General features: G+C 41.3%; 1 protein-coding gene across 1 annotated transcript in view; it reads right to left on the reverse strand.

Moving 5' to 3' along the window:
• Positions 1-16,103, reverse strand: part of LOC145399737 (uncharacterized) — a 342,222-nt gene that overhangs the window by 253,215 nt on the left and 72,904 nt on the right. The window contains exon 2 of the mRNA XM_080272285.1: positions 1,036-1,184. Coding sequence (XP_080128411.1) covers positions 1,036-1,184 — 149 coding nt within the window. The remainder of the gene's footprint in view (positions 1-1,035; positions 1,185-16,103) is intronic.

The raw sequence follows: 16,103 nt of genomic DNA on the forward strand, positions 1-16,103 counted from the left end.
TGTAATGTGGTCACCATCCTTCTCTATTTCAATACATGTACAACATAAATATTAAAAGCAATCACCACCTTGCCTCCACTGTAATGTGAACATTCATACCATAAATAGGCCTCCTTGCCTACCTCATGTAGTTCAGGATTACAGCACCAACAATCATTCAACACATAGTAACCTTCAAAAAGATACATGGAAGTGCCTCATGTGAAGTGGTTGGATTTCTGCATCTACTAGGTTCATGCCCATGAAAGCCAGGAGGCAAAAGTAAGAACATCACATACCATACTCAATGAACGTAAGAAAAATACCATTGGTAAATACTATGTAATACACCAGATATTCTTCACTACAAATGAACTTTATACAAATTAATATACAGTAAACTATCATTATCTGGCATAATTCAGCTATGCCCTATGCCAAATAAAGCAAAACACCGGATAATGCATAGTATCCCCCATCACTTAACATTCGACATCGAGCCAGATATTGTGATACAATCCGTCTCTACCCTCTATCCTCAAAACTTTCCCACAAATAAAAAATGAAAATCAAGCATAAAATACCATAAGGTAATGATCAGAATACAGTAATACAGCACCGGCTGACTACCTCTTATGAGCTGGTTGATACGCCTCAATGCCGGATATTGCATAGAACTGCCACTTGCATCCTGTTTGGGTGCTGGATATTGTATAATTTTGCCAGATACTGCTTTAGTAGAGCCGAGCCAGCAGTGCTGGATATTGTGTTGGGCCGGATATTGTGACGACAAAAAACTGAGAGTTTACTGTATTGTATACAGTATATCACTTTTTTTTATGGATTCCAACAAAACAATCCTACAAATCTTTGCTGTAACAGCATTATCCCTAAAAGCATGAAAAACCACCCACCAGTATGATAAACAGTACCTTGCTCTGCAGGTAATTATTGGCTTACATTACTGTCCACTCTTATCTTCAGCCAGACTATGTATAGCTACAGTATTTCTGTAATAACAAATTCAAATAACAACAGCATAATAAGAGCACTGACCTTAAGCATCCTGCCATCAGAAAGTGTATTCTAACACAGGCATCTTCTTCAAATATAATAAACAGCTCCTTCCCAAGAGTCAGGACATCGGTCAGTCTCATTCCAATGAGAACATCAAAGGCTGAGGTTCCAGTCTTGGCTTTTGCTTTCTGAAAAAAAAAAAGTCAACATGTTACTATCTATCAAATAACAGTAAACCTCTAGGACACCTAGATGCAATACAGCACTCAAATCCACAAAGTTTCTTTCCCATAGCTAACCAGATACAACTACCACACCTGGGACTTGAAAGAGAAGTTGATATTTAAATCGACCCATTCATCATCCAATCATCTTTTTAACCATAAGGAGCACCAGGGTACTGGGCTAGGCTACTAAGTCTTGACATTTATGGTACACAGGACCCAGCTTCACTCATACCTTGAGAGGCTTTATGGGGGTAATAAACCCCAACCACCCCACAGATGGAAATCCTTACAGAAAGGGTCCTCAACCTTTTCCCCACCAAGTACTCTTTTAGTTTGCAGACCATCAACCCATACACTCATCAATCAGACACTGAACACAGAATGGTAATATCTACCTACAGTATCTATCCATCACCAGATGCCTTAATCTTGTAAAGGGTGGCCACAAACAAAGTGCCACCATGTCGTCCTGTCCCCCGCTATTTCACTGCCCTTCCCCAAGCTCACACCTCCCTCTCTCATGTACCTCTCCACTCCATCCCTCCATCTCATCCTCGGCCTTCCTCTCCCTGTCCCCTCCCTCCACCTCACTCACAAACACTCTCCTCATTACTCTCTTGCTCTCCATCCTCTCCACGTGACCAAACCACCTCAATGTATTTCTCCTAATGCTTTCTATCACATCCAAATCCACACCACAATGCTCCTTCACTTCCTCATTTGTAAGTCTGCCTCTCCACTCCACATGCTCCTCTTAACTCATTTCCACTGCTCTCACTCTTGACTAGTGTTCTTCCAATAAGGTCTAAACTTCACTTCAATTCATTAGAGTTGGCATTATAATACTATCATGCAGCAACTCTTTTACTTCCATGCTCACTTCCCTGTTTCTTATCACTGCTTTCAAAGCACCAGCAACCTCTCTTCTTTGTTATACCTTTTCAAGCACTTCATCCTCCAAACTTCCATCCTTATTCATCACAATACCCAAGTACTTAAATGCACTCACATTTTCCATTTCCTCATCATCCAACCTCACTGTACATTCAGTGACTTCATTTCTTTCAAGCACCATAACTTTACTCTTCCCTACACTCACCTTTAGATTCCATTTCTTACATGGCAGTGGCTCAATCGGTAGACAGGTAGGTCCTACCAGACCCAGGTTCAAATCCCCACTGGGGCAGGGAACAGTTTAAGAATTTGAATTTCCTGAAATCAGACTTTACTGATCTGCCAGAAGACCAGCCGACATCTTGTAAAAATATCCCCACATATACCGATACACCGGTCCTGTATGAGACAGCCCTAGCATGTATTCAATATGGACGGTGGGTGTTAGCGCCGAAGTGGTGACATGTAGAGGTGTATGGTGTGTAGGAGGACTACTGGGCCTTGAAAGCAGGCTGTGAAACCTATGCCCAAAGTTGGAAAAAAAATAAAAAATCATTCATCAAGCTTTACAGTTTCCCTTTGTCTTCACTTAACAATACAGTACAGTATCATCTGCAAACAATAATACAGGGAGTTTCCAAACACTGCCCTCTCTCATTAGGGCCGCTCCAACATTCACTGCCCTACCTTGCATCTCTTTTATAACCCCATCCATATACAGACTCAACAACCATGGAGACCTGACACATCCCAGTTTCAATGCATTACTCAGACAAAAAAATTATCTCAGTTCACTATCCACACACACTGCAGCCTTAGCACCCTATTATATAATCTTCACGGCATTCAACAACTTCCGATTTACTCAATACATTCTTACTGTTTTCTACAACAATCCTTTTCTATCCACTCCATCACATGCTTTCTCCAACTCTGTGAAGGCAGCATTCAACTTCCTTCCCTTCTCTAGAAACTTTTCCACTAAACAGCCAAGGATGAATACCTGATCTACACAACCTTTTCCCTTCCTAAAACTGTCACGAATCAAATTCGCGACATGTCCCTTTTGTGAGAAGCCACGAACTATTAGTGGAAAACTCACTGTTTATCGTTCAGTTAACCGCTCATTCGGATGGAAGCTTTGTCAAATCAATTTTTCATTGTCATACGTGATCGTCTCTGTATGAGACATTAGAGCTTCCGCTGAGCGATTTGTTTTGGGCGCGTTTCGCTCACTTGACCGTTAGAAAAATGCGGCCTACTGCTCCCCCTTTTTTCCCACGACTTACTCAGTCCAGTGTTTGCTCTGACGGAGGAAGGATCTGTGCTCCAGCAGTGTGAGAGGTCAACCCAAGCTCCACAAGACCACAGCTCCAAGCTCCCACCCTTGGTGATACAAAGCATTCATCGTTCAGTATTTCCTTTTGTTTTCCTAGTCTTAAGAGTTTAATTAAGGTATTTTCCTAGGCGTAAGGATTTAGCTCTTGTGTGAGTGAGTGCAATCTCATTAATTTGATTTTGAATTGTAACGTTAAATTTATTTTGTAATCAATAAATTTAACAGTTCTTTTTCCTGAGCTTAATGTAAAGTAAACTCTTGTTTCATTTCTCCAAATTAAGCTTATTTTCCATATAGCTCCTAGCTTGCATAGACGTTTTGCTATTCATAACTGGTACTTAGACCAGTCTTGTCGTATTAACTTAAAATCCGTTGTGCCACCTAGGAGTTAAGCTTCAGCAAGAACCTGATGTTAGTATTAGTTATTCATTGTCAGGGGTGAAGTAACTTTCTCCAGAGGCTAACAGTACAGTAATTCAGCAATTGTGAGTAATCAGTCTCTGCTGTGTACTGTTGAGAAAGTTTATAAATTCTCGTTCTTAGAGAATCGTTGCTCGATTTAGCAAGACAATCATTGTCCCTGCTCTTTAATTTTATTGAATATTATTATCAATTAAATAATACTTAGCATGTATTTTAAAAACACCGTGATATTTTTAAAAACCCCGTGACAATTGGCGACCTCATTCCAGGATATTAACTCCTAGCTCTAAAGCTATTCACGAGATAGTACTCACTCGTTCATATTTAGGTATTTATCATTAAAGTTTATAGGCACAAGCTTACTGGTGTTTACAATTAATTTAGCAAGTGAATTTTTGCTTTATTAATCAATAGAGTACTTAACTCTAGTTTATTCTTGGTAACGCCAGAAGATTTTATTCGCTCCTGGGTAGCCGCCATACCCATTGTGTTAATTATTGAGTCTTCCCAGTTATTTGCATTTTTTATTTATTCTATGTCAGTTAACTAGATAAGACTGGTCACCACTAGCTTGTGTCTGTATTCTTTATTTGTGTTATTAGCATTCGTTTGCGAAGCAGTATCAGCCACGCAATCGACCGTCGGGACAAACTTTTTCACCACCAGCTCAAAAGAGGCAGGAAGCGAACGCAGCCTTCATTCCTCAGCAGCAGCACGGTGGTCACGTCCCTACCAGTGTGGGTACTTCCCCACAGTTCACTAGTCCCACAGTGACAGTGAACCCCTCTCCACAGATGGCCAATGTTCCATCTTCTCAATATAATTCTCAAGGCACAATGTTTGCCGCATCAATTCAACAGCCTCATGAGTGGCTAGCTGCTTCCTCCACAGGCCCCACCACAGGTGACAGTACCTTCCTTGTACAGCCAGGGTTTGTGGGAGCATTCCTGTGAAGGTCCTGAGAGACAATGGTTCCTCAGGTTGCTCTGTTAAGCAGAGTTTAGTTCGGCCTGAGCAGTATACAGGTCGACAGATCCATGCAAACCTTATTGATGGATCAGTGAGATTGTTCCCTGAGGCATGTATCCAGGTGGCATCTCCATTTTATACTGGTACGACACTTGCAGTTGTCATGCCAGAGCCTCTATTTGACCTTATAGTAGGCAATATTCAAGGAGTCAAGGATAGTTGCTCCCATGATGACGCTACTCAGACTTCGGCTGCTGCGGTAACACGAGCCATGGCTGAGGCTCCAGACTGTCACCCCAGTGATCATTGAATCGTCGCAAGATCTGATGTGTAGTCAACTTGTTGTACAAGAACAACATTCTGACCCGACACTTGCTGCTGTGCGGAACAAACAAAAGGGTCGAGTGATTAAGTATTCACGGGGAGGTCGAGCCAAGTTCCTTCGTAAACAAGGACGGCTCTACCGTGAGTCACGAACACCCGAGGGCGAGGTTCGACTGCAGTTTGTCATCCCCGCCAAATACCGCCAAGCAGTGTTAGAATGGGGTCATTGTTCAGCCTCGGGAGGTCACATGGGCAAAAGGAAGACCCAGGGCCGTATCCGAGCTGACTTTTTCTGGCCAGGGATGGGACGGGACATAGATAGTTTTGTCCGTTCCTGTAGTGTGTGTCAAAGTAACACCACTAATCAGGGACATGTCCTTCCTGTGCCGTTCATAACCACACCTGTAATCTCTGAGTCAGTGGAGAGACAGGGTAGTGGTGAAGTGGGTGCAGACCTGACGTCTCGCCCATTGGCCCCACAGGACACATTATGTCCAGGGCCTGTACATACATATTATGTACAGTAAGTTAAGGGGGAAGTTGAGAGGCGACTCGAGGCTATGGAAGACCCGAGTTTGCACAAGGATTCTCAGCTTCCCGGTACTAATACAAGTACTGTAGGTTATGGGGGAAGTGAGAACTCCGCAGAGGCGACTTGAGGCTATGGAAGACCCGAGTTTGCACAAGGATTCTCGGCTCCCTGATACTAATATAAGTACTGTAGGTTAAGGCACAGGTTGAGGACCCGTGTGCAGTTCGAGGCTATAGAAGACCCGAGTTTCCACAAGGATTCTCAACTTGCCAACCATAATCGTGTGCTATAATTAATGGCGATCTCGAATGTACGTCGTAGCACTGACTGCTAGGCAGAGAGAGTAATTGTAACATAATAAGAATTTTGTCTCATTGACACTTTTGATGCTCCACCTTAATTGGTTTTGCAGGTTCAGCAATGGGTGTAGCAGTTTTGCTGTGCGGACCAGCTGATCGTCTGCCGCACGCTGCCGCCTCTTCTCCTCTGCCTTTGCCGTCGTCATATTATTATTTATTGTGTCATTTTACACATAGGTACAGTTACACTACAACTGTCACACCTACACCGTGTATTACATACACCACGCTACACAACAATTAGTTGTCAGTGTAAATGTAGCGAATTTTAGCTCAGTTTGACCTGAGTACAGGATTTTCATCGTCGTCACGGAGTTTTTCCCTCATCTTGCTTCTATTAACGTAAATACGAGGTTTTTTCGCTCACTGGCGACTGTGACTTTCTCCTGTAGCAGGATAGCACACACACCACAGTGTGAATCTTGTGTGACTGAGTTAGGATGTGTACATATATATATATATCCACAAATTTTTTCCCATAAGGAAAAACTTTAATTTTCTAGGGGCGTAATGTCACGAATCAAATTCGCGACATTTCCCTTTTGTGAGAAGCCACGAACTATTAGTGGAAAACTCAATGTTTATCGTTCAGTTAACCGCTCATTCGGATGGAAGCTTTGTCAAATCAATTTTTCATTGTCATACGTGATCGTCTCTGTATGAGACAATAGAGCTTCCGCTGAGCGATTTGTTTTGGGCGCGTTTCGCTCACTTGACCGTTAGAAAAATGCGGCCTACTGCTCCCCCTTTTTTCCCACGACTTACTCAGTCCAGTGTTTGCTCTGACGGAGGAAGGATCTGTGCTCCAGCAGTGTGAGAGGTCAACCCAAGCTCCACAAGACCACAGCTCCAAGCTCCCACCCTTGGTGATACAAAGCATTCATCGTTCAGTATTTCCTTTTGTTTTCCTAGTCTTAAGAGTTTAATTAAGGTATTTTCCTAGGCGTAAGGATTTAGCTCTTGTGTGAGTGAGTGCAATCTCATTAATTTGATTTTGAATTGTAACGTTAAATTTATTTTGTAATCAATAAATTTAACAGTTCTTTTTCCTGAGCTTAATGTAAAGTAAACTCTTGTTTCATTTCTCCAAATTAAGCTTATTTTCCATATAGCTCCTAGCTTGCATAGACGTTTTGCTATTCATAACTGGTACTTAGACCAGTCTTGTCGTATTAACTTAAAATCCGTTGTGCCACCTAGGAGTTAAGCTTCAGCAAGAACCTGATGTTAGTATTAGTTATTCATTGTCAGGGGTGAAGTAACTTTCTCCAGAGGCTAACAGTACAGTAATTCAGCAATTGTGAGTAATTAGTCTCTGCTGTGTACTGTTGAGAAAGTTTATAAATTCTCGTTCTTAGAGAATCGTTGCTCGATTTAGCAAGACAATCATTGTCCCTGCTCTTTAATATTATTGAATATTATTATCAATTAAATAATACTTAGCATTTATTTTAAAAACACCGTGATATTTTTAAAAACCCCGTGACAAAAACCTCCCTGTTCCTCTCCAAATGATTCCTCTGTTATTTCCCAAACTGTCAATAAGTATCCTACCATATACTTTTCCTATTAAACTAAGATGATAACTGCCTCTAGATCACCACACACTTCTTTTTCCCCTTTCCTTTGTACAGGGGAATAATTATACTGTTCCTGACTTCCAATCCTCCAGAACTTTACCTTCCTCCCAGGCCAATCTAAATATCTTCTTTATCCATTCTACAACTATCTCTTCCTCATGCTTCACCATTTCACCACACACCCCATCAATTCCTGGGGCTTTCCCCATTTTGACTTTCTTCATTGCTTCCACTTCTTCCATCCTACTAATCCCTTCCCCCCTTCTCACGTGCCTCCTTTTCCCAGCCATTCCCCAGCCTCTTTTATGTGCATTACTTTCATTCTCTATGTGTAACAGTTCCTTAACCCCTCCATGGCCAACAAGGTGGAATTTGTCGGGCCACACAGGCCAACCCCACAACCATTTTTCAAAGTTTCGAAAATCAATTTTCTTGCCATATTGAAAAGGAAGTTCCGACACACCTGTCAGTGCAAATTTCAGCTTCCTAGACCCATCCTATGACGAGCAATCACATGCAGAAGTTGCGTAAATTTAGGCAGCTGATACTAGTCTGTCACGAATCAAATTCGAGACATTACCCTTTTGTGAGAAGCCACGAACTATTAGTGGAAAACTCACTGTTTATCGTTCAGTTAACCGCTCATTCGGACGGAAGCTTTGTCAAATCAATTTTTCAGTGTCATACGTTATCGTCTTTGCGTGAGACATTAGTGCTTCCGCCGAGCGATTTGTTTTGGGCGCGTTTCGCTCACTTGACCGTTAGATAAATGCGGCCTACTGCTCCCCTTTTCCCACGACTTACTCAGTCGCGCGTTTGTTGTGACGGAGAAAGGTCCTGTGCTCAAGAAGTGTGAGAGGTCAGCTAGCACCCAAGCTCCACTAGTACAGTTGGCCAGTACTCCCCCCCCCCCCCCGGTGATACACAGCATTCATCGACCGGTATTTCCCTTTTGTATAATCCTAGTTTTAAGAGCTTAGTTAAGGTGTTTTTCCTAGGCGTAAGTATTTAGCTTTTGTATGAGTGAGTGAGTGCGGTTTCATTGATTTGATCTGAAGTGTAACGTTAAATTTATTTTTGTAATCAATAAATTTAACAGTTCTTTTTCTTGAGCTTAATGTAAAGTAAAATCTTGTTCCATTTCTCCAAATTAAGCTTATTTCCCACATAGCTCCTAGCTTGCATACACGTTTTACTATTCATAACTGGTACTTAGACCAGTCTTGTTGTATTAACTTAAAATCCGTTGTGCCATAGGAGTTAAGCATCAGCAAGGACCTGATTATTATTATTAGTATTAGTTATTTATTGTCAGGGGTGAAGTAACTTTCTCCAGAGGCTAACAGTACTAATTCGGCATTTGTGAGTAATTAGTCTCTGCTGTGTACTGTTGAGAAAGTTTATAAATTCTCGTTCTTAGAGAATCGTTGCTTGATTTAGCAAGACAATCATTGTCTCTGCTCTTTAATATTATTGAATATTATTATCAATTAAATAATACATAGCATTTATTTAAAAAACCCCGTGATATCTTAAAAACCCCGTGACATAGTCACACGTAGGCATTGCAGTGATGCAACATCTCATTTTTTTTTTAACCAGAAAAAATTGTCAATGGTGCTGAAGAGGTGTGAAATAACTAGATATGTGTATTTTGAAGTTTTCAGTACAGCAAACTCGCCCGGAACACGTTCTTGCCGAACGCGTTTGCAATTATACACGATTAGTGCTGGGATAAGTATAAGATAATGTAAGATTAAAGAACCATTACGAAAACTATATATTTACGCAAGAGAGGCCTTTGATGGGCCAAATCCTCGAACATCAGCTCAGCACGCACGGTTTGTTTTGATCACGTGATGTGATTCGCTGTACTGCTTTTCCTCAGTGCTGTATTTGTAAGCTAAATATTTACAGTACTGTTCTGGTAAGTTTATGTGCAAGTTAAAGTATTATTAAATAACGTTCAAGCAAGAAATAAAGTCTTATAACCAGTTTTCTGATAGGCGTCAGAATATTACCTTTTTTATTTGTTTATTAAATATTTGCTGTAGTGCTTTTCCACAGTACTGTATTTGTAAGTTAAATATTTACTATTCTGGTATGCACCTGTAAGTTAAAGCATTTAAAGAAAGTTAAAGCATTAAATAAAGACTTGTAACCAGTTATAGATTACACACGATCGGTGGGTTCCAAGACAATTCGCCATCATGTCAATTCCCTGTCAAAACATGAACGATTCCCCATCAGGACAATTTACACCCTGTATGATTCCCCGTCATTCAATAAATATATTAATTAATCAATACTTTTATAAATATACTTATTATTAATTAATCAATACTTTAATAACTATATTTCAGGAGGATCCATCAAAGTCTATGTTGTCTTGTTATTGTTGTGACGGCGAACTGGCTTGACAGCGAATGGTCCAGAAACCATTTTGCTCCCTAGCCGCTCTAGGTGTGGTGTTTTGCTGTTGTCTGCCACTGGTGATCAATATGAGGCACTTTGGGTGGTTGGAGGGTTCATTTGGTGTTGTGGCTTGCAAGTACAGTGCTGCGCAGCAAAGGCTTCGACGTGCAGGTGCGTGGGCACGGGGCAACATTCCGACGCCGACTGGTTTCGGCATCAGAATGTTGCCTTGTGTTTGGGTGTTTGTGTGTCGGAGTGTTGCTGTGCAGTGCTGTGTTTGTGGGCTGTGACATTGGATAGGCCTTCTGACCACTTGGGGTGCTTCACATTGATTACCAATGGCAGATGGCAGCGGGGGACCACGTTTGGGAGATCTAGGGAGCAAAATAAGGAATAGTTAAAACTTACGCGGTTTTGCGTCGAACGCGCCACATTAGGAACGAAACCCAAGCGTTGGGGGCGAGCTTGCTGTACATAATATGCTAGGTTTGAATTTAAACCGCCCCATCCCAACATTTTCTGGGCAGTGGTACACCCTAGTCCCGACATTTTTGGACCTTTATTTTTTAGGCTCAAACATTCGCTTTTGGTGAGAAACATCGAAAATTCATAGAGAAATCGCTCACCTGAGGTTTAAAATACTCGATCCAGGTACGAGTACCTCCTTACCTGACTGAGTTTTCTAACAGGCTGGCACCAAGGAAAACAAGTTCTATGGGAGGGTAACTATTTTATCCACTCATAAACAGTATTTATTTATTTACTTGGTACGAATTTATATGTAGTACAAGAGTATATTGGTTTTCAAACAGTAATATAGACATTATAAGCATTGTTTCACTCACTAACTCATCACCATTCATGACCTTTTTTTCCCACATTATCTGATCATCATTTCTGACTGTTTCTTCCTCTAATGCTATGTAAACTTTGTCCTCCACATTGTCATCGATTGGGGAATCACTCTGGCCCTGAATGTCTTTATTGGCCAGGTCACTGGTAACAGGAGAATTGCCGAGACAATGGGATACGGGGGAGGGGGAGGTTATGCGGTGTAAGGCATTGTCCTTGCTTGGCATCTTGTAGAGGAATAGAGGAAGGTGTCCCGTGTATACGTGCCAAAAATCACTCGCGAAATCACTTGCGAAAATTGAAAATTGTGCAAATTAGGGACCTTGCAATGTTGCCGCGTTAATTTATGTCTCCGGGATATGAGTGCACATCATGTGAGGACGTGAATTCACGTCTCCGGGACGGGGCGGGTCAAAAATATGTACTGTATTATGAAGTTATTTTGCATTTTTCAGTGTTTATTGTGTTTATGGTAGTATTGGCTTAATTTGTAGTCTGGGTGCTTGAGTTTGTTAGCAAATGGAGGTGAGAGTTTCTGTCTTCAGACCTAAATGAGATAAACGTCATCCCATGAGTGTACAGGTTGGACAGTGAGGGTTGAAATGCGCGACAACCTGCCATTCGCACCTCACACGAGCTGATTAGCAGGAAGGGAAGGGAGGCCTTTCCACCCACGAAAGCATCACGCGAACATGGAAAACTTTCCTGTTATGCTTGTAAAAGGCAAAAAATATGCAAAATGATTCAAAACAGTACAACAAACCTAAGCAAATAGGTAAAGACACCAAAACAAAAATGTATTTTTCTCTTATTATCATGTGTTGTTTATGCCTGTGTTTATTTACAATCATAAATAAGGTCGCTGTGCATGTTTCACAAGGGAGGACAAAGATGATATTTTCTGTCTGGGTTGAGATAATGGGTAGCCTATAGTTGTGCTAGATTAGGCATGGCCATGAGCAAAAAAAATAAAAAATCCACTCATCACAGCAACAGGCTCTGAACTGCTTGATGGGGTGTATGGGAGCGTAGTGTACGTCAGTCTGAAGACGTTCAGAACATTCCTTCACTTCCCCAAAATGTGTCATTTTTTTATAAGGCATGCTCAAATGACGCCAGCGCCCACACTACAGTAAAACATAATTTGACGCTGGCGCCCACGCTACAGTACTATGTCATTTGACACCGGCGCCCACGCTACGGTAAAACTTCATTTGACGCCGGCGCCCACACTAGGATAAAATGTCATTTGACGCCGGCGCCCATGCTACAGTAAAATGTCATTTGGCGCCGGTGGCCACGGAGGGGTTAAAGAGTTTTCTCTATCTGCTCACTTTTTCTCCCTTCATTATCAATCTACAATTTTTATCTTTCACTCCCCTGCTAACCTCTTTATCATCCTGTCTAACTCTCTTTACCTCCTTCCAGAACATATTCCTGCACAGTAATTTATTATGACTAATTCAATACACAGTAAGTACGCACAGTAGACAAGTTCACAGTAAACGAATCGCATAGTACACGTGGACCTATTTTTTATCGAATTTTAGTGTATTATTTAGTAGTATGTGAATTGAACTCATAATAGGCGAGACAGCAGCAAAGTGTGGCCCAAATCCAGGGTTACCCCGAGGCCGGCGCACAGCAGGAGACCACAGCACCAGTGAGGGAGAGTGGAAACTTGTCGATGATGGGGATCAGCCGGGTACTGTGTGCCCTAGATAAATTCAACGAAGAATTCACAGACATCGAGCACTGTCAGTTGTGAGTGGAGGAAGTGATGACTTCACTGGACAGAACCTTCCACTACTGCACAGACAGGCACAACCAGGAGGTTAACAGAAGGAAGCAAACCCTCATCACCCGTTACCTGCGGCCTCAAGAAAGTGAGGAATCACTCCCTTCAACATCAGAGAAGCCATTTCCTAGGGAGGATCAAGAGGATGATGCTATGTCTATGGTATCAGAAATAGACTTTGAAGGGTTTATGAACAAAGTGAGTGCATTAGCTAGTGAAAGTATCGAAAGTGCTGGTAACGAGAGTGGTGAGAAGGTGGTGTGTCGGTGGTGTGGTGGGTGGTGCACGAGGTGCATGCTAGGTGCCCAACCCTGCCTCAGATCCCCTTCTTATGTCCATCAAGCCTGATGTCCTCTTGGGTTAAGGTGAGCAGCCATATTCTTGTTAGTTTTGTTTGGCCATATCCTTGATAATTTAGTAAAGCCATAGTCTTATTGCTTTACTTTATCTCAGGTAATATGTCTTAGATAGATTCCCTGTACAGTACATTACTTAGGTCTGAAAGGAGTCTCAAGGGTTACCAATGAAGGGGGGTGCCATCCATATGTAATTTTTCCCCTAAGTTTATGTATTCCCAGTACACGAATTCCTTGTACGCGACCTCCTTTGCTGCCCATAAACTCGCATCCTACGAGTGCCTACTGTACTGTACACGGTGCTACAATGGATATTATCAAATACTTTACAGTAGCTGAAACTGTAATGACTATTGAGAAGTTAAGCATTAACATCACTGTCAATGTACAATGATACTACAGAGGAGTGAAACTGTAGTTACCTTATGAAAAAAAAAACATCAGCACTAATTCAGTATAGAATGGTACAATACCAACTATTGTAAGACTAACAAAATTATAGTAACTTCATTTGGCCAGTAAGCAGTGATATAATTTTTTCAAATATGACAATCATTACAGTATTAACCTGCCCCATCCCGACGTTTTCTGGGCAGTGGTATGCCCCAGTCCCGACATTTTTGGACCTTTTTTTTTTTTTTTGGCTCAAACATCCGCTTTTGGTGAGAAACATCGAAAATTCATAGAGAAATCGCTCACCTGAGGTTTAAAATACTCGATCCAGGTAGGAGTACCTCCTTACCTTACAGGGTTTTCTATCAGGCTGGCTGCAAAGAAAACGAGTTCAATGGGAGGATAACTATTCTACACCATTCATAAACGGTATTTATTTATTTATTCGGTACGAATTTATATGCAGTACGAGAGTATATTGGTTTTCAAATGGTAATATACGCATTATAAGCATTGTTTCACTCACTAAATCATCACCATTCCTGACCTTTTTTTGCCACATTACCTGATCATCACATCTGACTGTTTCTTCCTCTAATGTTTGTCCTCCACATTCTCATCAATTGGGGAATCACTCTGGCCCTGAATTTCGTACCATGGCATGACATGGCTTTACTGGCCAGGTCACTGATAACAGGTGAATTGCTGAGAAAAGGTCATGCAGGGGGGGGGGAGGTCATGCTGGATAAGGCATTGTCCGTGCCTGGCATCTTGTAGAGGAAGGTGTCCCGTGTATACGTGCCAAAAATCACTCGCGAAAATTGCAAATTGTGCAAATTAGGGACCTTGCAGTGTTGCTGCGTTAATTTACGTCTCCGGGATATGAGTGCACATCATGTGAGGACGTGAATTCATGTCTCCGGGACGCAGCGGGTTAAACCTGTGTGTGAAGGCTGTGCGTTTTTTGTGCAAACAAGTTTCTCAATTCGAGTAGTATTAGACATACTCGAAGGTCATGCTCCACATTAAGCCATGCTTGGTTCTTAGTTTTCATGTTCAAATGTGTTGAAATCCTTGCTCACATATGTACGTACTATAGTAGGTATCAGCAGCAAACACCTCACAACATAAGCTACAGCAGAGTAAAGCTCACTCATTTTACATCAGAAATTGGTCAGGGGAAGTGTTTTAAAGGCATCTTTTGCAACAGAGTTGTTCATTTACCCTGGGAATTATTCTTGCATTTTACCTGGGAGAAGGTGCACATTAACAACAAATGGGTTTCTAATAAGTTCTGATTCTCACCTTCTCAGTTCATGGCACTACGATTGCTACTCCATCCGCAGGGAAGAAAGATGTGTTTGCACAAGGTGAAACAATTCTTGTCACCCAGTGCCTTTGCTTTTATCAACTGCCTCATTAAGGTGTTCAAACATGCTATGATTTTCATCCCTGACTTTTCCTACAGCCCAAGCTTCATGTCAGTGATCTTAGTCCATGAAATTAATCACTGTGGTAGATCGGACTTGGAGGGATAAGCTTAAAGAGTTTAGATGAAAGAATATGTACTTCTCATAGGGTCCTGTTTCTAGAGCCATTGGTGGTCTGATAATGTCTTGGTGAAAGCAAGCAACTTTGTCTTGCTGTCATACCTGATGAACTCAGAAAGCTCCTCCTTCAGTGGCTGTACTCTTGATACCACATTCCCACATGACAGCCAGCAAACCTCAGCATGAAAAAAAAATAATACTTTTTCAATTGCCCCAAACTCTTGGCACAATAGGTGGAGGATTCATGCATTTAGGTCACTTTACTTGATGGTACAGTATTTACAATGTGCACAACAGCACCAAGTACTGTACAGTACTAATATCAACCCTGGTGGGTGAGTTTAACCCAATAGCTACTACGTACATCATATGAAGAATGGTGTGAGACTGCTACGTACATCATATGATCAAGCTCTTTTATTTATTTATTTTTTTTATTTTTATTTTTTTTAAGGCATGCTACATTTTTCACCCAAATGTCCATAAATACCATACCACTGCCAAACTAAGGTAAATAATGAACTCATATTTGCTTTTCCTATTCTTTTCCATGCACTCTTTCATTAAGCCTATAAAAGCAAAAATTATTTTTGAGGAAAAAAAAAAAATCCATTTTTTTTGTGCATGGGGGGATCGACCACGAATCCTAATGCTGCAGTTAACGGGCTAAATGTGAGTACAGTACATCTTTATGAAGCATACAATGAAGATTCCTTGTTTCAAGATTCAACTCACTCACCCTTACTCAAAACCCTGATCAACTTCCAAGCATTGATGGTGCTTCATCAGTTGTGCATGAGCATATATTATTCCAAGAATGTCCTTCTGTCTTTAAAAAATTTGAGACTTCATAGAAAATGTCTTCATCTCTTGCAGTCAACTTCAAAGCATGTTAGAACAAGAAATCATCCTGCAAATCTCATCTACTGATGTATCATACAAACATGAGTTGCGCAAAAGTTGCCACATCAGTTGATTCATCGAGCTGGACTGCAAATTTGCCTAAGGTGCCCTTTTATTTTAGCAATCATTTGTTTGATATCTTCAGACATATCTAATATTAATCAATGAACAGTATCATTAGCGAGGGGTACTA

This window comes from Coenobita brevimanus, chromosome 50 (genome assembly GCF_032717465.1).
Source record: "Coenobita brevimanus isolate Jiangsu-jjx chromosome 50, ASM3271746v2, whole genome shotgun sequence".
Lineage (NCBI taxonomy): Eukaryota > Metazoa > Arthropoda > Malacostraca > Decapoda > Coenobitidae > Coenobita > Coenobita brevimanus.